This window comes from Mercenaria mercenaria, chromosome 8 (genome assembly GCF_021730395.1).
Source record: "Mercenaria mercenaria strain notata chromosome 8, MADL_Memer_1, whole genome shotgun sequence".
Classification (NCBI taxonomy): domain Eukaryota; kingdom Metazoa; phylum Mollusca; class Bivalvia; order Venerida; family Veneridae; genus Mercenaria; species Mercenaria mercenaria.
In genome coordinates this window covers 86,081,590-86,103,126 of record NC_069368.1, presented here as the reverse complement: position 1 = coordinate 86,103,126, position 21,537 = coordinate 86,081,590, and the positions used below count along the sequence as shown (strand labels likewise).

Below are 21,537 nucleotides of genomic sequence, written 5' to 3'. Positions count from 1 at the left end.
CAGTCAACTGGCTCCAAAATGATGCACAATTTTGTCAAAATACACGGTTATTTTGTGCATGTCGTTTTCTAGCCCGACTTATCGGATGGCAAAGCTAGCCATGGCTGCAAGTCAGAAATTTAAAAATGCCACTCGAGCAACAGTAAGCTTGTCTAGTCGTTTTCAACGCGCACTGTATACATGTAAAGAAAGGAGGTTTCTGCACAACAGCAAAGAGAATACATGAGAACAAATAAAAAATCCACCTACTTTCAGTAGATTAGAAGTGATAATTTCCAGTCAATCCATGGATTCCTAAATGAAAAACATTCTGATAGAGAGGTGAAATATCAGAAAAAACTGTAAGTGTACACATTTCGACAGAATACGGGTCAAAAAGCCCCACTTCCAAAAAGGACCGCCACCGTAGTACAGTGTCAAAATTATAAAAGTGGTGCACACATGTAAGAATATCTACAAATCAAGTACTCAAATGCGCATACATGCGACAAAAACTACCTCAACAGGACGTTCCCATAGCACAAGACGTCACGTAATTATGTAAACTGACTGTCAATCATTAGCAGCTGGAGTAGAACCAGACGTCACATGGTATCAAAATTAAAATAAAAACGATGAATAGGCGGTTTTGACTTGTCAATTAAACAAGAGCTGTCGGATGACAGCGCGCTCGACTATTAGAAGAATTGATTGAAGAATGGGGTCAAAATATTTCTACAGATATTCAGACAAAAGAAAAAATACATTAGACAAACAATGTTCCTGTATTTGTGGATTTCGATAAGTCTTGCACTAAATGGCAATGTGTGAACCAATTTCAAAGTCCAAAAAGGGCCATTATTCAGCCAAAATAGTTGTCAGAGTTATGTACTCTTGCCTACAGATTGAAATCATGGTGATAAACAAGTGTTCAAAGTTTAAAAGCCATATGTCAAATAGTTTCGACAAAACATGGACTTGTATGAAATCAGAACCAATTTCCAAGTCCAAAAAGGGCAATAATTCAGCCAAAATATATGACAGAGTTATGTACTCTTTCCTACAGATAGAGACTATTATACTGAATAAGTGATAAAAGTTTCAAAGCCATATGTCAAACACTTTACACAAAATATGAACTAGCACGAAAAACTTAACCAAGATTTCTAAGTCAAAATGGGCCATAATTCAGCCAATATCCTTGATGAAGTTCTGTACTCTTGCCTATAACTGGACATGGTGATAGTAAACAGGTGTTGAGAGTTTCAAAGCTTTATCTTCATAGACTTTGTCAAAATATGAACTGGTACAAAAAACTTAACCCAGATTTCTAAGTCAAAAAGGGCCATAATTCAGCCAAAATCCCTGATGGAGTTATGTGCTCTTGCCTATAACTGGCCATAGGGATGGTTAACAAGTGCTGAAAGTTTCAAAGCTTTATCTCAAAAGACTTTTGTCGAAATATGAACTGGTACGAAAAACTTAACCAAGATTTCTAAGTAAAAAAGGGGCCATAATTCAGCCAAAATCCTTGATGGAGTTATGTGCTCTTGCCTATAACTGGACATGGTGATGGTAAACAAGTGTTGAAAGTTTCAAAGCTTTATCTCAAAAGACTTTTGTCGAAATATGAACTGGTACAAAAAACTTAACCAAGATTTCTAAGTCGAAAGGGGCCATAATTCAGCCAAAATCCTTGACGGAGTTTTGTTCTCTTGCCTATAACTGGACATGGTGATGGTAAACAAGTGTTGAAAGTTTCAAAGCTTTATCTCAAAAGACTTTGTCAAAATATGAACTGGTACGAAAAACTTAACCATGATTTCTAAGTCAAAAGGGGACATAATTCAGCCAAAATTCCTGAAGGAGTTATGTGCTCTTGCCTACAACTGGCCATGGTGATGGTAAACAAGTGTTGAAATCTTCAAAGCTTTATCTCAAACGACTTTGTCAAAATGTGGACTGGTACGAAAAACTTAACCAAGGTGTGACGCCGACGCCGTGGTGAGTAGGATAGCTCTACTTATTCTTCGAGTAGTCGAGCGTAAATTCGTTGTTCTTATTGGAGGACCATGATACAAAACAGAAAGAGTAGGACTCACTCAAATAATCAGGTTATTTCTCGGGCGCTCCGCCTTCTTTAAATAAGCTAATTATTCTCGTGAGCCCATACTCTTTCTATTACATGTAAAAGCTGTGACCTCCTTGAGCTCAGGGCTTCTTTTCACCCTAGGGGCATAATATGTAAAATGTTGATAGAGAATCACTAGACAATGCTACAGACTAAATATCAAAGAACTAGGCCTTGCTGTTTCAGACAAAGAAGATTTTTAAACTTCTCTCCTCTCTAAGACTATGTAAAACTTGTGGTCCCCAAGCGGGGCTAATTTTCACCCAAGGGCCATAATTTGAACAATCTTGATATAGAAACACTAGACAATGCTACATACAAAATATCAAGGACCTAGGCCTTGTGGTTTCAGACAAGATATTTAAAGCTTTTTCCTCTATAAGACTATGTAAAATTGTGACCCCACGAGCGAGCCTAAATTTCTTCCGTGGAGCATAATTTGGACACTCTTAGTAGAGGACTACTTGACACTGCTACGTACTAAATATCAAAGACCAAGGCCTTGTGGTTTCAGACAAGAAGATGTTTGACGTTTTCACTCTATTTTTAGCTCCTGTGACTTAGTGGTACAATGGACCTGAACAATTTGAACAACTCTGAAAGAGGACCACCCAATGATCATTTCTGTGAAGTTTGGTCAAAATGTGATCAGTGGTTTAGGAGATGTCATCTAAGGAAATTGTTGATGCACACACGCACAAATGCACTGATGGACGACGGACATTGACTGACCACAATAGATCACCTTGAGGACTTTGTTTATTAGTTTTCTCTCCTAGTATTTTAAGAATTTTATTCCTACTTTTCTCCTTTTATAAAATATATTGCTGGAAAGCCTGTATACAAATTAGTTGCTAGACAAGAAATCACACACTGACTGGACAATTTTAGAACATTTAGTTACTCTAACTTTTCCATTTACTGTTTCTGAAAAGAGATTGGTAATCCCTTGTTTTCCACTTCTACAGAATACTATTTCAATATGTCTAAAAACCAATCCACTTCCGGCTACTCTTCTTGCCATAGATTGTGTTAACACTTTCATGTCAATCATTCTTTGAAGTGAGGGCAAATTTCTCCGGACTCTTTGTGAATAATTAAGGCTGAGGATAGAATATGCAACAGAAAATAGACATTTTGCATGTACATCTTTCCCAACATCTACAGTTGTATACAAAGCCTTCAACGCTTTCACATCCTCAGATGCACTGTGTGCTTGATATTCTTGGCCAAGCAGCTGGCCAACTAAATTTTCCTGCGAGTAGCTTTTCAACTCTGGATTATTAATCATGAACAGTTTCCGTGTGTCCTCAAATCCAATAACTATATTTCGAAAATCTTCCATCATGTTAACATTTTCCAGAGCATTAACAAGAACAAGGCTATCAAATGTTTTTATATTGTGACCAACAAGAATAACCTTTTGTTTTTGTTTCAAAAAATCAAGGAATGAAGTTAAAGCTCTTGATACAGAAACAGAATTGTTGACGAGAGCCCCATTTTTAAACAATTGTCTGCCTTTCACTGTTATGCCAGTTATCTTGGAAGCCTGGTTAGAAATAGGTTTCTTGGGAATAATGAAACGCTGAAAGGTATCTGTACTGTTGTTTGTTGAATATACAGTTTCAGCCGCAAGTTCTGTTATATGTGAATCTCTCTCTGAAAAAAATAAAAAATAAAACAATCGAGAATGCATAGATTCAGACAATGCAATGCCACCGACTTTATTGGAAGAAGCTCATTCGATGATGTCACATATCAAATATCTAGATTGTAGGCTCCAAAGCATTCTAATTAACTGATATGAAGAAAATTACTATGTCTACAGTGTTCACGAGCTCTGTCAATAATTTGACCTAGTGACCTAGCTTTTATGGTCATGTGACCCAGTTTTGAACTTGACATAGACGTCACTGTATTAAATATTCTGACCAAGTTTGATGAAGATTGGACCACAATGACCACCTCTAATGTGTTCATGAGCGTTTTTTAGTAATTTGACCTAGCGACCTAGTTTTCAAGGTCATTTGACCCAGTTTTAAACTTGACCTAGATATCACTGAGAAAGACATTCTGACATCCAAGTCTTTATTTACACAGAAGAATCTATCTAAGTTTACTTCAAATAACCTTTAAGAAATTAGAACATACCCAGACCAGTTGTTTCAAGATCAAAGACAACCCTACAGATTGAATCGTCAGCCATAATTGGGTCATCTTCAGGACATGGCTGATACATCGGAGCGGGAATAGCTTCCATATCAACATTTTCTTCTAAATCAATGCCTGATTGGTAGGTTGGTCCCTCTCGTACCTCCAAACATGCTAGTGATTTTGTCCTGTAATTAAAGGTATAGAACATGTTTTAAAAGTAAAGTATACAATTACGTAAAGGTTTTACAACATATGATTCAGGGTCATACTTTGTCAAAATCCATATCATTGTTGTCTCGGGGTGTGCTTATCCTAAAATATACACATTGTTAGTGGGAGTTAGTATGTTGCATTATAATGTTTAGTATATGGATGCATCCGGTCAAAATGGTGTGCAACATTTTATTTAGCATTCAATTGCCCCTGAAGTGTACTTTCATGCATTTGCCCCTGTGTCCTTGACCTTTGACCTGGTGACCCGAAAATCAGAAGGGGTCGTGTACTCAATAAGTACTATCAGTAAGTGAAGTTTGAAGGTCCTGGGTCAAGTGGTTCTCCAGAAAAGTGCCTTCATGCAAAGTTAACATTGGCCCCTGTGTCTTTGACATTTGACCTGGTGACCCCAAAGTGAATAGGGGTCTGTACTCAATAAGTACTATCAGCATGTGAAGGTTGAAGGTCCTGTGTGCAGTGATTGTTGAGTAAAGTGCCTTTATGCAAAAAGTTAACATTGTAACGAACGATATAGTTGATATAAATAATGTACCTTTTATCTTTATTTTGCCTCCTCAACCGTTTGGCTTCCACTGTACTTTGGTACTGTCTACGCTTTGTATGCTGATTGTCTTTCAATGCTGCAAGTGTTAAAGTGTGTTGTCCTGGTGACACATTCAACTTCTTGTAGACCTGTAAATTTTAAGAATTCATGAACACACTTTGTCAAAGATACTATTCAAGCCATTCTTGACTGTGAGTGTTAGATAGTAAAAATAGTATATATAGGGGAGATAAAGAAAAAAAGAAGAAAACATTTTTGATAATGAACCAAAACATTCTAAAACTTCATTTCTTGAATGGTATGATGCATCTATACAAAACTAGAAACAATTGTTGAATAAAAAGATCTTTTGTGAAAATAGTGTTACTTTTGAGCTCAAATTGTCTATAGCAAAAATCAAACAATGCTTCTAAACTGTAAACGAACTTACTAAACAATAGAGAATTTTAACCAAATGGTTAAAGAAGCAGAAATCTTTTTCACACAAAATAATATCTTACTCAAACTAAATAGTAAATAAATGCATGAAATATTTGCATTTAATTTGCTGTTTGTTTTGTTGAATGTGGTCATAATGTCTATATACATGTGAAAGGGTATATCCACTTTATAATTTCTGCCCCTTTAAAGTATCTCTGTGCAGCACTACATGAACACAACAGTCAATGATCATACTATTAACTAAAATATAAACATAGTAGCCTACTATCAAATGATAAAAATCTTCTTGTCTGAAACTACAGGGCCTAGGCCTTTGATATTTGTTATGTAGCATGACCTAGTGACTTAGTGGTCCTCTAGCAAGATTGTTCAAATTATAATTCTGGGGTGAAAAGAAGCCCCTATCTTCATGAAACTTGGTCAGAATGTTTATCTTGATGATCCCTAGGTCAAGTTCTAAACTGGGTCATGTGGGGTCAAAACTAAGTCCCAGGCTCAAATCAAAGGAAAAGAATGTGAACACTCTAGAGGACACATTTATGCCCTTATCTTCATGAAACTTGGTCAGAATGTTCATCTTGATGATCCCTAGGTTAGTTTCGAAACTGGGTCATATCAAAAACTAGGTCACAGGCTCATATGGAAGGAAAAGCTTGTGAATATTTTAGAGGATACATTTATGCCCATATCTTCATGAAACTTGGTCAGAATTCATGACTACTCAGGTGAGCAATCTAGGGCCATCATGGCCCTCTTGTATACAAGTTCTATCTTTATTGAAGTCATATAACTAGATAAAACACTGTAATAGGTATTTTGGAAGACAGGGATAGAATTGCTTATACAGTCAATCACAAATATGAGATCATTTTTTACACTATTCTGTTGTGTTTTTCAATTTCAGTGCAATAATATTTTTAAGACTTATTTTATGATCTTGTTGTTACAGGCTTGTGGTTGATCTTGGCTGGTATGAAACACATAATAACCTTCTTAAAATCATGCAAACAACAGCATCCAAATAAAACATTATCTTATCTTACATTCATGACAAACTTCTTATTGCCTTTGTTTTTCAACGCCGTGGAACTGCCAACCCTATAACTGAGTTGGGCAGAGCCAGACAAGAACTTGTCCATTGGGGCTCGTGTGCTGGCCATTTTATTAAAAGACTCATTGGTTTGTGTACTCCCCATTTCGGAGTACCTAACAGAATTCTTAGACAGGGACATCATGAAATTTAATAAGTCTTCTTTGAATGCAACATCGGTGAGTGGCCGTCCAAATGGCAAGTTCTTAAATCTGCTCTGAGATTTTGCTTTAAAACCACACCATTCAGCGTCACATGCAGAATGATCACCAAATGGGTGCTTAGCGATTGCCACAAAGGCTAGTTTTAACTTATCGGGATTTCCCTTGTTTTGTGCAATTGCATATGTGTAACACAAACATAAATAGTTAAACACTTTTTGACTAAGACATTTGTATTTTAATTGCAATGACTTTAAACCTTGTTTAAATTTTTTTTGCAGATGGTTTTTCTCTGAAACTTTTTTTATGTTGGGATTAATTTGCTTCGATTTGGCAGTAGTGGTTGCATCATCATCCGCTGCAACGCAAGTAACCTGAACCCCTTTATCTTCTAACTTTGTTATCATTTCCTCGACCATGTCTGGCTCCATGCTTTTACTACTGCCAGCATAGTTCCTTCTACAGTCATGATCTTCTGGAACCTTACCTAAACGTTCGGCGGCTGCACATTTTCTACACGATCTTGATCTGACTGCATATGCCAGTACCTTTCCCCCATATGTGCCAATGAAGGAGCTATGTCCTGAAAGAAATAATGCAATAAAGAACCAAGCTTAATTGATACATCAAGAGGTTATAAAACTTATTTCTATTCTTAACCAGATTGGCATAGTTTTTAAGATAACATACTTCAATGATTTTGTCCCCACCTGCATGATCCAGTTTGACTTAGATATTACCAATGGGGAAATATTGACCAAGATTCATGAAGATCAAAATAAATTTTTGGCCTCTATAAGCAGTAACAATGGTTTTAATCATTTGACCCAGTAACTTAATTTTCGACCCCACATGACTCATTCATTCTCTTTATCAACAATAAGCAACTACATGTACTAAAAAAGCATATGTGTTAAAACGCATATGCCACCAGTATTCTTAGAAGCTAGAAATCATTGAGACAAACATTCCGACCAAGTTTGATGAAGATTGGACCAAATTTTCGACCTCTTTACAAGCTATTACAATAATTTGACATAGTGACCTAGTTTGCATGGTCACATGACCTGGTTTCAAACTTGACCTTGATAACATTGAGATAAACACTTTGACAAAGTTTGATGAAGATTCGACCAAAAATGCAACCACTGTACACAAGCCTTTTCAATAATATGACCTAGTGACCTAGTTTTTTAGGTCTTGTGATCCATTTTCTAACAACATTTAGATAACATTAGGATAAGCATTCTGACCAAGTATAATGAAGATCGGACCAAAAATACAACCTCTAGAGTGTTGACAATTTTCTCGACAATTTGACCTACTGACCTAGTTTTCAGGTCACATGACCCAGTCTCAATTTTGACCTAGACGTTATCAAGATTAACATTCTGACCAGGTTTCATCAACAGAAATTGTAACTAAATGTGACGAAGCTCGGACCAAAAATGTGATCTCTGCAGTTATAACAAGCAAATTTTGACGCACACACTCTTGAACGACAAATGACTGACAAAAGGTGATCACCCTGACATTTTATTACAAGTGAGCTAAAATGGTGTGATGATTGACAGCAGTTTTACTATTGACTAACCTGACAAACTGTCATAAGATCTCCCACTTCCTCGTTTCTGCCATCCAGCATCAGTGCTACCAGTAATAAAGTGTTCTCCTGTGTGTCTGGAATAAACATATTTCAAAATGGTTTCACACAAAGCTACAAAACTGATTACAATCAACCCATATACTGCAATAATCTAAATACAAAGTATGAAAAAGTACTTAGAGGTGATTGTTATGACCTTTCACTGAACGTTAAACATCTTTTCTTGAAAATTTCAATCCAATATTTTAATGTGCATGTGAATTTTGCTCTAAATGATTAAAAACAATGGTTAATGACCACCTCATTTATGTTTTCAGAATGACCCCATAATTTACTGTTTTCAACATTCAATAAAGGGTCATTTTTCATAGCGGATTTCAATAAATTGTAAAATGAGTAATGTTCTATTTCAGTTTACAAGTGTTCATTACAAACTGACGATGCTTATTTCATCAAGAAGGAAAATATTGATAATTGGACTGCGACGCAAGATTTTCAATGTGGACAAAAGGTGTCACATCAAAAACACGAAGTCACTTATGCTTGACTTCATGCACCTGTGCATTATCAATATCTAGAGTATATAAATCAATTAGAAGTGAGTCTGTGGTATTATCATAATATATAACAGATAAAATCACAATGACGTCACATAAGATGACCACATTGTTCAAAATCTCGCGCCACAATCCATATGTTATTCTTACCAAAAAGCATAATTACATGTACCTGCCCATTTGCAACTGAAAACACAAAGGATACATATAACAAAACAAGGCAGTCTGAAAGACAGCTAAATCCCCCGCCACTGGTATGGATAGTGAAAGGGTAAACCTTTGACCTTGAGCTGTGACCTTGACCTTGAACTGACATGGCTGACCCATGAATTCTGCACATCATCTAGATGAGGTGATCATTTGACCCAAGTTTCATGAAAATCCTAAAAGGGGTTTAGGAGATAAAGAGCTCAAACCTTTGACCTAGAGTTGTGACCTTGAACTAGAGTTGACATGGCTGACTCATGAATTCTTGATGAAGTGATCATTTGACCCAAGTTTAATGTAAATCCTTCAAGGGGTTTAGGAGATACAGAATGAACACAAAATGGAAGACTCAAAATTTTGACTCTAAGTTGTGACCTTGACCTTCAGCTGGCATGGCTGACTCATCAATTCTGCACATCGTCTTGATGAGGTGATCATTTGACCCAAGTTTGATGAAAATCCTTCAAGGGGTTTAGGAGATACAGAGCGGACACAAAATGGAAGGCTCAAACCTTTGACCTCGAGATGTGACCTTGACCTTGAGCCGACATGGATGACTCATGAGTTCTGCACATCGTCTTGATGAGGTGATCATTTAATCCAAGTTTCATAATTATCCTTAAGAGGTTTAAGAGATACTGAGCGGACACGAAATGGTAGCCTCAAATCTTTGACCTAGAGTTGTGACCTTGACCTTGAGCCAACATGGCTGACTCATGGGTTCTGCACATCGTCTTGATGAGGTGATCATTTGATTCAAGTTTCATGATTATCCTTCAAGGGGTTTAGGAGATACAGAGCAGACACGATATGGAAGGCTCAAACCTTTTACCCAGAGTTGTGACCTTGAACTTGAACCGACATGGCTGACTCATGGGTTCTGCACATCGTCTTGATGAGGTGATCATTTGACCCAAGTTTCATGAGAATCCTTCAAGGGGTTTAAGTGATACAGGGCGGACACAAAATGTTACGGAAGGAAGGACAGAAGGACGGACCGAGACCATTCCTATTGTAAGAACCTAACGTTCTGTATATTAAATTTTATCTATTGTTTTATTCATGGCGCTAAATGTGACGTTTGGCGTCAATTTGTACGTGACGTCCAGTATACGTCTGACGTCGTTTCCGCCCGTTACTTTTGTTATAGTTTAAACGTGAGTTAAGGAGCTTGGATGAAATTTACTTTGTTAAAGTAAATTTATTTGAGATACTAAAGTTGGTAAGGTTTTGTATTTTTTATTCAGAAATAATTGTTATCATTAAGTAAATATTGTTATTATTTAAATCGTCCATTTTTGCAGTAAAGAATTGATTTATTATTTTTATTAAATGTAATTTTTGAATGTTTGTATGAATGCTGTTTTGTATAAATTTCTTGTACGTTTGTTTGAATATCTGTTTTTAAATTTATTGTAGAGAATCGGCATTTACGGCAATTACGGCATTTATGGAGATGCACATAATTGTCAGAAAATAAATGATAGAAGCAGCATATCTCGCTTATGTATGAGTAAGAATCCCGAGTCCCTTACAATTCTCAACTGGTATCCTGAAAAGATTCTGGATAAAGATTTTGGTTCATGAGAGATCGAAAGATGGAAACTGCGGAGTTTACCTCGGCAAAGAGGTCACGTTCTGCGCACCTCGCACAGCTGACCAAAATTTACAATGAACTTGAGAGACAGATGGTGTCTACAGAAAACGCTGAAAAGGTAAAACACTTATACAAAAATCTATGTGACAGATATGAACAGTTTAAAAACACTCATTTTCACTGTCTGGAATTATGTGATGAACCCTCTATCATAGAATTGTTGGAGACGAATTATTCTAGTCAGCAGAAAAATCTAACGGAATTCAACGAGCATTATTCCGAGTGGCAAAAACAGTCACTACAGTCGGGTCAAGATGATAATATATCTACGATTAGCAGAACGAGTACAGCACGGTCATCTCGTGCGCAGTTACAAAATGCAAAAGCTAAAAGACTGATTGCAGAACATAAACTAAGAACACTAAGAGTAAAACAAAAAATAGAACAAGAGCAAAGGGAATTAGAAAACAAGCGACAATTACTTGTACAAGAGAGCGAATTAGAAGAAGCAAGGATCGAGGAATCTGTCTGGCAGGAAGATATCGAATGTCCCGATAATAATGGTGGTCGGAACTTTCCGGAAGTAGCACGTGACGTATCCGTTAGCGGGCAGGATTCAGCAGAAACGGTAATTTCTCGTGACAAAAGCAATGGTAAGTTGGAAGATTTGACATCCACCAATATAGATACGGCTTTCCACAGGTTGGCATCCACTTTGCAGGAAGGATTTAATCTGCCTAAACCGGAACTGTTGACATTTAACGGAAGAGTGACAGATTATTGTAAATTCATAAAGAACTTCGAAACAAATGTTGAGGAAAAAATCAGTGACAGTAGGTTAAGATTAAGTTATCTTATACAGTATTGTGTAGGCGAGGCTAAAAGTTGTATTGAGGACTGTGTTTTACTTGATCCAGATGATGGTTACAGGCGTTCAAGGAAAATTTTGCAAACTCGCTATGGTAAGCCTCATGTAATTGCTAGAAGTTATATTGATAGTTTAGTATACGGCCCTCAGGTAAAAGCCTCCGATGTTGATAAACTTTACCAGTTAGCTTTAGAGATGCAAAAATGTGAAATAACCCTGTCCCAGTTAGGCTTTATTTCTGATGTAAATAACTCAGAAAATCTCAGGCGCATTGTTAAACGCTTACCTATGCATTTACGTACAAAATGGGTAGAAGTTGCGCACGCTATTATTGAATCTGGCAGAGAACCCTGCTTTACTGATTTAACAAAGTTTGTAGATGAAAAATCCCGTGTCGCATGTTCAGTGTATGGCCTTGATCTCGTAAAAAATGAGTCCCAGTCAAAGGTTGACAAACTGACCAATTGTAAATCAGATACTCATGTTAAAGGCAGAGTGACCACGTTAACCACTCGAACAGGTAATGAAAAACCAAGGTTCGAACGTAAATGTTATTGTTGTTCAGAGACATGTTCAGATTTGTCATCATGTAAAGTATTTGAGTCTATGAATTTAGGTGAGAGAAGAAAACTTGTTAGCAAGTTGAAATTGTGTTTTAACTGTCTTAAGGGCAAACATTTTTCAAATACTTGTAGAAAACCAAAACAATGTGTTGTACCTGATTGTACCTCTAAGCATCATACATTGTTACACTCTTGGGTAAAGCCCGAGTCTGACCACACAGTTACACAGCCGTCTGTAAATTGTGCTGCTACGAATGGGTCATTTTTAAAAACATGTCTAGGGATTATACCTGTTGCTGTAAAAGCTAGGAACGGTAACTCTTGCCAGACGTATGCGTTGCTTGACGACGGCGCGGATAAGACTCTGTGTGATGAACGGTTATTGCAAAAGCTAAACTATCCTGGGAAACCTGTTACCTTTCAAATATCCACCATAAGTTCCGTTGCCAGTAGTTCCGTAGGACAGGAAGTTGACCTGCACGTGAAACCTGTTTCCGGTGGTGATGAAGTAAAACTTAACAATGTATGGTCGGTGAAAAGGCTACCAATTACTACTAGGTCTGCTGCTACTGCGGAAGATACTCGCAAAATACCCTACCTATCTGACTTGAAAATTCCACGTGTCGACGTCACTGACGTCATGTTGTTAATAGGCACGGATTCACCAGACGCACACGTTCCCCTTGAAGTTCGCGCCGGAGAAAGTAATCAGCCGTACGCAGTTAGGACGCGGCTTGGTTGGACAGTTCGTGGTCCTGTTCCAGGAAATATTGAAAATAACGGAAAGGGAACAGTGAGCATTCACTATGGTCAATCTAGTGACGTCATGCTGCAACAACAGCTTGAGCGCATGTGGACGTCGGATTTCAATGACGTGCTTCACAATGAGAAAGATTCTTTGTCCCTGGAAGATAAGAAGGCTCTATATATTATGGAATCAACTCTGACATACGAAAATGGCCACTACAAGATGGGACTACCCTGGCGAAATAAAGATGCATACTTACCAAATAACCTGGCACTTGCACATGCGCGTCTTCACCAATTAAAAAAGAAGTTTTCCCGTGACGCAGAGCTTCACGAAAAATACACACTGACAGTAACTGATTATATAGAAAAGGGTTACGCTAAAGAAGTAACATCTACAGAAGATACAAATCGAACTTGGTATTTACCTCATCATCCTGTTACAAACGAGAACAAACCTGGGAAGGTCCGAGTAGTATTTGACTGCGCTGCGAAGTTCAAGGGTATTTCATTGAATAGCCAATTACTTCAAGGTCCTGATTTAATGAACAATCTAGTTGGAGTACTAACCCGTTTCAGACAAGAGAAAATTGCTCTAATTATTGATATCAAGGCAATGTTTCACCACGTGCGCGTGTGTAATAATGACTGCGACGCTCTTCACTTCCTATGGTGGCCTGGAGGGGACATAACTAAACCTCCGAAGATATATTGTATACAAGTCCACTTATTCGGTGCTACATCCTCCCCAAGCTGTACAGCGTATGCTCTTAAACGAACAGCCGCAGATAACACTAACAGTTACGAACCGGAAGTTACATCAACAGTTAACAGAAATTTCTATGTGGACGACTGTTTAAAATCCGTATCATTTGAAAAGAGGGCAGTGGCCGCTAGGCAGAGTTACCAAACTATATATTGGTCGGGATGGGCATGTACGTAGCTGTGTGGTAAGGACTCGCAATTCAGAATCAGTTAAACCCATCACTAGACTATGTCTGTTAGAGAGTTCACAGTAATGTTTACAGTCAATAACTCGGATTACGCTTTACGTATATACTATTAAGTAGGTACTCAGATAATAGTGACTTGTAAAACAATGACATTTTTTGTTTATATCTGTTAAATTTTAGGCTTCTACTGTAAGCTGTATCCACATGTATAAAGACACATGTAACGCTAATTGAATTTTAATTGGCAATAAGGATATGTTTTTTGTTGTTGTTTTTTATGAATCAGTATATAGACATGTTTTATTTCTAAGAGTTGCTAACAAAAGTACATGTATTTGATGAAATTTAAGTAATTTCATGGCGGGGACTGTAAGAACCTTACGTTCTGTATATTAAATTTTATCTATTGTTTTATTCATGGCGCTAAATGTGACGTTTGGCGTCAATTTGTACGTGACGTCCAGTATACGTCTGACGTCGTTTCCGCCCGTTACTTTTGTTATAGTTTAAACGTGAGTTAAGGAGCTTGGATGAAATTTACTTTGTTAAAGTAAATTTATTTGAGATACTAAAGTTGGTAAGGTTTTGTATTTTTTATTCAGAAATAATTGTTATCATTAAGTAAATATTGTTATTATTTAAAACGTCCATTTTTGCAGTAAAGAATTGATTTATTATTTTTATTAAATGTAATTTTTGAATGTTTGTATGAATGCTGTTTTGTATAAATTTCTTGTACGTTTGTTTGAATATCTGTTTTTAAATTTATTGTAGAGAATCGGCATTTACGGCATTTACGGCATTTATGGAGATGCACATAATCGTCAGAAAATAAATGATAGAAGCCGCATATCTCGCTTATGTATGAGTAAGAATCCCGAGTCCCTTACACCTATAACCCCCCTCCACTTGTGGCGGGGGATTGATAAAAAGATACGTAAACCCACTCTTCATTTAATCTTAGCTCCTCTTGTAAACATTCATTCATCGTCTCTTCTGCATACTCCTCTATAACCATTCCAGCTTCCCTTGTTCTCTCATTAAACACCCACTTACTCACTATTGGCATGTTCAGAGACAGAAATACTTTGTTTATCTGCTCCCCTGTCAAGCTTGCATAAATAAGTGCTGAAAACAGAACATATGATTGACATAGTGACAAGATACATTCATATTAATGTAAACTAGAGCTGGTGGCTGAATTTGCATAATGGATGGGCTGACACTTCAGTCAATCACTAAATGTGGGTCAGTGGCATAAAAAAGGAAGAAATATATGATTTCTATGACCTTGACTTTTTAGTGATCATTTGTTCCAAATTTTACTGAAATCCTTCATACAATTGTGTAAGTCTTTCATTTGTGATCACTTGCAGACTTTGCAATCCAATGAAACAACAGTCTCTTTTAAAAAGTCATTCAATTACATTTTCTTTATACCTGTTGCAAGCTTAGTATTTCCATCCCATATTCGGCCATGTCTTTTCCCAGTGGGGACGCTGTTTACTTTTAAACAAGTGGTGTTGGAACACGGAACTGAAAAGAAAAATCAGTAGGCGTTCATGCGATTGTTAAAGAATTTTTTGCCGGCGTGTATCCCTCGGTAGTCCCTTTGAAATACCGAGAGCGCAGCTCGAGGTATTTATGTGTGTTTCCAAGGGTTTACCTTGTGATATACGCCCTTATATATGGATCCTTGGATCATTATTTGAATGATGTTATATATGCGAAATATCTTATATCTGGGAGTTGTTCAGGAATTATTTATGGATACACAGATGGTGGACTGAAAAAAAGTTAATCACAAAAGCTCAATTTGTCAAAATTTACCCATTTGTGGCACACTAATTCAGGCACTTACTTTTCAAGGTTGCAGATACTCCGCAATTAGTTATGTCTGTAGTATGGTTAAGATGCAATGGTACACCACAAAAACGGCAACCCGATAGGCCATCAGCTAAAATGCCCAATTCCACTATTCGTCTTCCTTCCCTCCAGTGAAGGCCTATTGCTTCTTTCTCTTCTTCAGTCGTTGCTACAATCACCTCACGTTCACTAGTCCCAAATTCCATCATAGGGGCTGCTACATTTACCTCACATTCACTAGTCCCAAATTCCATCATAGGGGTTGCTACATTTACCTCACGTTCACTAGTCCCAAATTCCGCCATAGAGGTTACTACATTTACTTGACGTTCACTAGTCCCAAATTCCGTCATAGTGGTTGCTACATTTACCTCACATTCACTAGTCCCAAATTCTGTCATAGAGGTTGCTACATTTACTTGACGTTCACTAGTCCCAAATTCCGTCATAGAGGTTGCTAAATTTACTTGACGTTCACTAGTCCCAAATTCCATCATAGGGGTTGCTACATTTACCTCATGTTCACTAGTCCGAGATTCTGTTGTAGGGGTTTTTACATTCACCTTACATTTAGTAGTCCTAGATTCCCTCATAGGGGTTGCTACATTAACCTCACGTTCACTAATCCCAGATTCCCTCATAGGGTTTGCTACATTAAGATGATGTTCACTAGTCCCAGATTCCCTCATAGGGGTTGCTACATTAAAGTCACGTTCACTAGTAGTAACTTCAGTGCTTAGAGTACTGTTACTTGTGATAGAAATGTCTTCATCTGCTACAAGTCTCATACCTAAAAAGTAGATAAAATGATTAGTCTTAATGGAATATCCCATTTGTCAGCCAAAATCAATTCTTTCACAGGAATATAATAGGAATTTTCAATTATCAAAAGTGACAGTTTTCAATACAAATACATACAAGTGCATATATATCCGTGAACAATATACGGTAAACATTTAAAAATATGTGGAAATGAATATCAAACAAGAGCGCCGCCAAGTGGGGCAATATACGCCTGAAGGGTTACATCACAGGATGGGAGCAAAATTTAAAGAACATGACTGTTGAAGCCCAAAGGACAGGAACAACAAAAAGAGGAAATTCAATAAAGAAAAAATTCTAAGTCCACAAAAAAATTCTTACCAGGTAAAGTTATGTCAAAATACATCTAGAAATTGGATGTACCATCCATGTTGTACCACAGAAAAGTGGTCTCGGTTTTTCCCTACAGCCAATAATAAAAAAGTTTCAAAATAAGCTATATATAGTAAAACAAGAGGACCATGATGGTCCTGAATCGCTCACCTCTTCCCACATGACCCAGTTTTGAGTATGACGTCGTTTTTTCTATTATTTGACATAGTGACCTAGGTTTTGAGCTCATGTGACCCAGTTTTGAACTTGACCTAGATATTATCAAGATAAAAATTCTGACCAATTTTCAAGAAGATCCATTGAAAAATATGGTCTCTAGAGAGGTCACAAGGTTTTACTATTATTTGACCTATTGACCTAGTTTTCGAAGGTACGTGACCCTGTTTTGAGTTTTACCTAGATATTATCAAGGTGAACATTCTCACTAATTTCCATGAAGATCTCATGAAAAATATGGCCTCTAGAGAGGTCACAAGGTTTTTCTATTTTTATACCTACTGGCCTAGTTTTTGACCGCACGTAACCCAGTTTCGAAACTGACGTAGATATCATCAAGGTGAACACTCAGATCAATTTTCATGAAGATCCATTGAAAAATATGGCCTCTAGAGAGGTCAAAAGATTTTAATAATTTTAGACATACTGACCTAGTTTTTGACCACAGTTGACCCAGTTTCAAACTTGACCTAGGTATCAGCAAGATGAACATTCAGACCAACTTTCATACAGATCCCATGAAAAGTATGGCCTCTAGAGAGGTCACAAGGTTTTTTTATTATTTGACCTACTGACCTAGTTTTTTAAGGCACATGACCCAGTTTCAAACTTGGCCTAGATATCATCAAGGTGAACATTCTGACCAATTTTTATGGAGATACATTCATAAGTATGGCCTCTAGAGAGGTCACAAGGTTTTTCTATTTTTAGACATACTGACCTAGTTTTGACCGCACATGACCCTGTTTCGAACTTGACCTAGATATCATCAAGATAAACATTCATCCCAACTTTCATACAGATTCCATGAAAAATATGGCCTTTAGAGAGGTCACAAGGTTTTTCTATTATTTGACCTACTGACCTAGTTTTTGGTGGCACGTGACCCAGTTTCGAACTTGACCTAGATATCATCAAGATGAATATTCTGATCAACTTTCTTAAAGATCCCATGAAAAATGTGACCTCTAGAGTGGTCACAAGCAAAAGTTTACGGACGCACGCACGCACGCACGGACGACGGACGACGGACACCGCGCGATCACAAAAGCTCACCTTGTCACTTTGTGACAGGTGAGCTAAAAAAAGGGAAGTAATTAAATAAAAATTTATTGTAAGAGAACAAAAAGGGATCTGCCAAATAAAAACAAGAGCACTGCAGTGCATAGCAATATATACAAAGCAAAGTCATATATGACCTTTGACCCCTAAGTGTGACCTTGACCTTGAAGTTAGTCATCCAAAACAAGCGCTCTGCACGTTGTCTCAGTGTGGTGAACATTTGTGCCAAGTTTCTTTGAAATCCTTCAAGCAGTTCAAGAGTTACAGAGCGGACACAGCAAAGTCATATATGACCTTAAACTCCTAAGTGTGACCTTGACCTTGAAGTTAGTCATCCGAAACAAGCGCTCTGCGATTCGTCTCAGTGTGGTAAACATTTGTGCCAAGTTTCTTTGAAATCCTTCAAGCAGTTCAAGAGTTACAGAGCGGACACGAAACATACTCATATAACCTTTGACCCCTGTGACCTTGACCTTGAAATGAAACATCCAAAACATGCGCTCTGCACGTCGTCTCAGAGTGGTGAACATTTGTGCCAATTTTCTTTGAAATCCTTCAAGCAGTTCAAGAGTTACAGAGCGGACACGAAACACACTCATATGACTTTTGACCCCTAAGTGTGACCTTGACCTTGAAATGAGACATCCAAAAGATGCGCTCTGCACGTCGTCTCAGTGTGGTGAACATTTGTCTCAAGTTTCTTTGAAATCCTTCAAGGGGTTGAAGAGTTACAGAGCGGACACGAAATTGCTAACCGACGGACGGACAGCATCACATAATACGTCCATTCGGGCGTATAAAAATGTCTGCATATTTTGTAAATGAAGGTCAGGATGAAATACAAGTTTATCTGAGCTAAAACAAGAGACTAAGTGAATAAGGGGTCATAACTCCTACAACACTGAATGAAACCGTACACGAAACCACAGCTGCACAACTGAACATTCCTGTAAACTTTGGTGACTCTAGGCCAAATTTTGGCGCTAGGCGCGACACAACAATCTATATATATAATTTATATAGGAAATAGAAATAAATTATCTTCAATGATATAAAACTGATATAAAACTGATTTGATTGAAACAAAAATATTGGAGATTATCCAATATAGTAAAAAAAAAAATAAAATAAAAGATTGTTTTTTGGCCAGACCAAAAAGAGTAACTTCGGATAAATCCGACAGTCGTGTATATTCGACACCTTGAATTAATATCCGTGCGGAAAAACCCACAATGTCCTTGAATAATTCCGTATTGCTGAGATTATCAACATAATTTATGCTTTCGTCAACGTTAAAGAAAAAACTTGCTTGACCTTCCCTAATGAACATCCGGTCTAGAGGTCACGGCAGTGTGCACGAGTTTTGCGAAATGTAAACAAACAAACACAGAATTTAAAAAAAAATCATACTTTTACAATGTATATAATCTTTAAATTGAAATCGCACATTGGTCTGCACCTGTTCTGTTTATTTTATTCATTTTGCACATTTATGCTGCATTTTCACATTTTAGTGAACACGTGTAGTAAAATGACGATTGACATACATTTTCACATTAGCCAATCAGAATGGTTTTGTAACCTAGAACGGAACTTCACCAGGGAAGTTCAAGCAAGTTTTTTGTGTAACGCTGAAATAACTATAAACTACGCGTTGTTTTTCTAAGATAAGATGTATTGAAGAAATGTGACCGGTACACAATGGAAGATAAATTACCACTTGTTTGATATCCATAGTACACATTTATGGAACTGCGTGTTTTAGATATGAAATGCGCGATTGAAACGGGTTAGTATATTTTTCCCTTCATGACCATGGTTCTTATAGAATACCTAGGGGCAGGTTATAACATGTACAGATGCATTTTCTTTCTGGTCTGGCGCCAGTGAGATGATGTAGCTAATTACGTCATTAAAAAGCACCTGTACATTTAATTAGCGTGCACATAATTACACCTGGGACCAATATGAATAAATAACAATTAATTATCAATAGACAATAAAAATTCATGCAAAGACATAATATATTGAAGAGCATACAATAAGAACATATCATTGATCGTTATTTAAAACAATCATAGCCCAGTACTCCACATGTTTCGGTAACAAAAACCCTTCTATCAGATTAAAATGTGGAGACAAATTAATGCGAAGTGTTGCAGCTACTCTTGCAAAACTTGCCCCTGCCGTTCAGATGGTAGAAAATAGTACCATGTCAAAAAAGAAGGCAGCAGCTAATAAATAAATAAACATCATTAATGAAGCTATATATTATATTGTTTCCCGAAACAATTAGCCAGCGTTTGTATAATCTACTCAGGGGCGGCAAATTCAATTGTCCGTATTGCCCAGGTTGTCCCAAGTCAAAATCAGATTTCGCTGCCCCTGCTACTGAACAATAAAGATTATTGTTTGTTTTTCTTTTTATAGCTCGAGTTATGAAATCTGAAAAATTAGAGCCTACTCGTCAGCATAAAACCATGTGTTATGTCTGTTGCGAAATAAGCTGTTTTTAATGCAGTTCTACAAAAAATGATTAATGCTCAACTTGTATATTTTTAAAATACATCAGGGCACTGAATTTGCCCGAAAGATGTCGAACTTACATAACGACAACAATCAGAATAAAATCCATCATACTGACGATGTAGATACAAACACTGGGCAGCGTTTTATACTGAAGACGCAGAAAAGGTCTACTTTCGTTTTCATGAAATGTTCGCACTGGTCATTCTGAATCGAAAATTGCTTCACCGTTTTTATGCTTAAGGTGTCGAATATACCCGAAGTTACTCTACTTAAAATAAGCTACAATTATACACAGGTCTTTGGCCAGACTAGTCCAAATAATTGTACTCAAAGAGATGAATATCGTGATATTTTTTGAATGGTCGATATCCACTCTCCCTACACTTGGGAAGACAACGTAAAATATCATAATGTAAAATCGGTCAACTCAAGTTCTCATTACTTAGACTATGGCCAGACCCGCGAATGGCAGGCAAAAATTCTATCGGCCATTTGGGTCATTTAGCCATGGTTAATATGAATGAGTTAAGCAGTCAGTTGGAAAATGACTGTGTCATGCCTGACATATATTTGATTTGCCTGCATGTAAAACAAATTCTCTATCGACCGGTTTATAATTCGTAAATGGGCCATTAAATCCTAAGAAATATTTTTCATAGTATACAATCAGATATTGGGTCATTTTCATTAGTGTTCCCAGAAACCCCCAAATGGGGGTTTTTCACCCCCAGAATGGTACAGTTTTGGAAACATCTGTTATACATCTCTTCGTGAGGGGGTGCAAAAGTGCAAGAAAAACTCAGTTTTCACCCCCAACTTTAAATGCCAGTGGGAGCACTGTTTCATGAATGGAGTTGTTCTTTGCGTATCTTTTCAA

General features: G+C 37.2%; 1 protein-coding gene across 1 annotated transcript; it reads right to left on the bottom strand.

Annotated features, from left to right (window-relative positions):
- Nucleotides 1-605: 605 nt before the first annotated feature.
- On the bottom strand, nt 606-16,968 carry LOC123565569 (uncharacterized). Its single transcript, XM_053549223.1, has 8 exons — nt 15,694-16,968; nt 15,273-15,368; nt 14,780-14,960; nt 8,329-8,414; nt 6,527-7,317; nt 5,031-5,176; nt 4,262-4,449; nt 606-3,769 (listed from the first exon to the last, which is right to left on the bottom strand). Exons 1-8 carry the CDS (start codon nt 16,529-16,531, stop codon nt 2,958-2,960), a joined length of 3,138 nt encoding a protein of 1,045 aa, XP_053405198.1. The 5' UTR covers nt 16,532-16,968; the 3' UTR covers nt 606-2,957.
- Between the last annotated feature and the right edge of the window lie 4,569 nt (nt 16,969-21,537).

Bases quoted from the DNA above. Each gene is read 5' to 3' on its own strand.
- LOC123565569 (XM_053549223.1), bottom strand. From the start codon at position 16,531: ATGGGATATTCCATTAAGACTAATCATTTTATCTACTTTTTAGGTATG. The intron at 7,318-8,328 runs GTTAGTCAATAG...TATTTCTTTCAG, and splicing joins ATCTTATGACAGTTTGTCAG to GACATAGCTCCTTCATTGGC. The intron at 5,177-6,526 runs GTAAGATAAGAT...AATTCTTAAAAT, and splicing joins ATAAGAAGTTTGTCATGAAT to TTACAGGTCTACAAGAAGTT.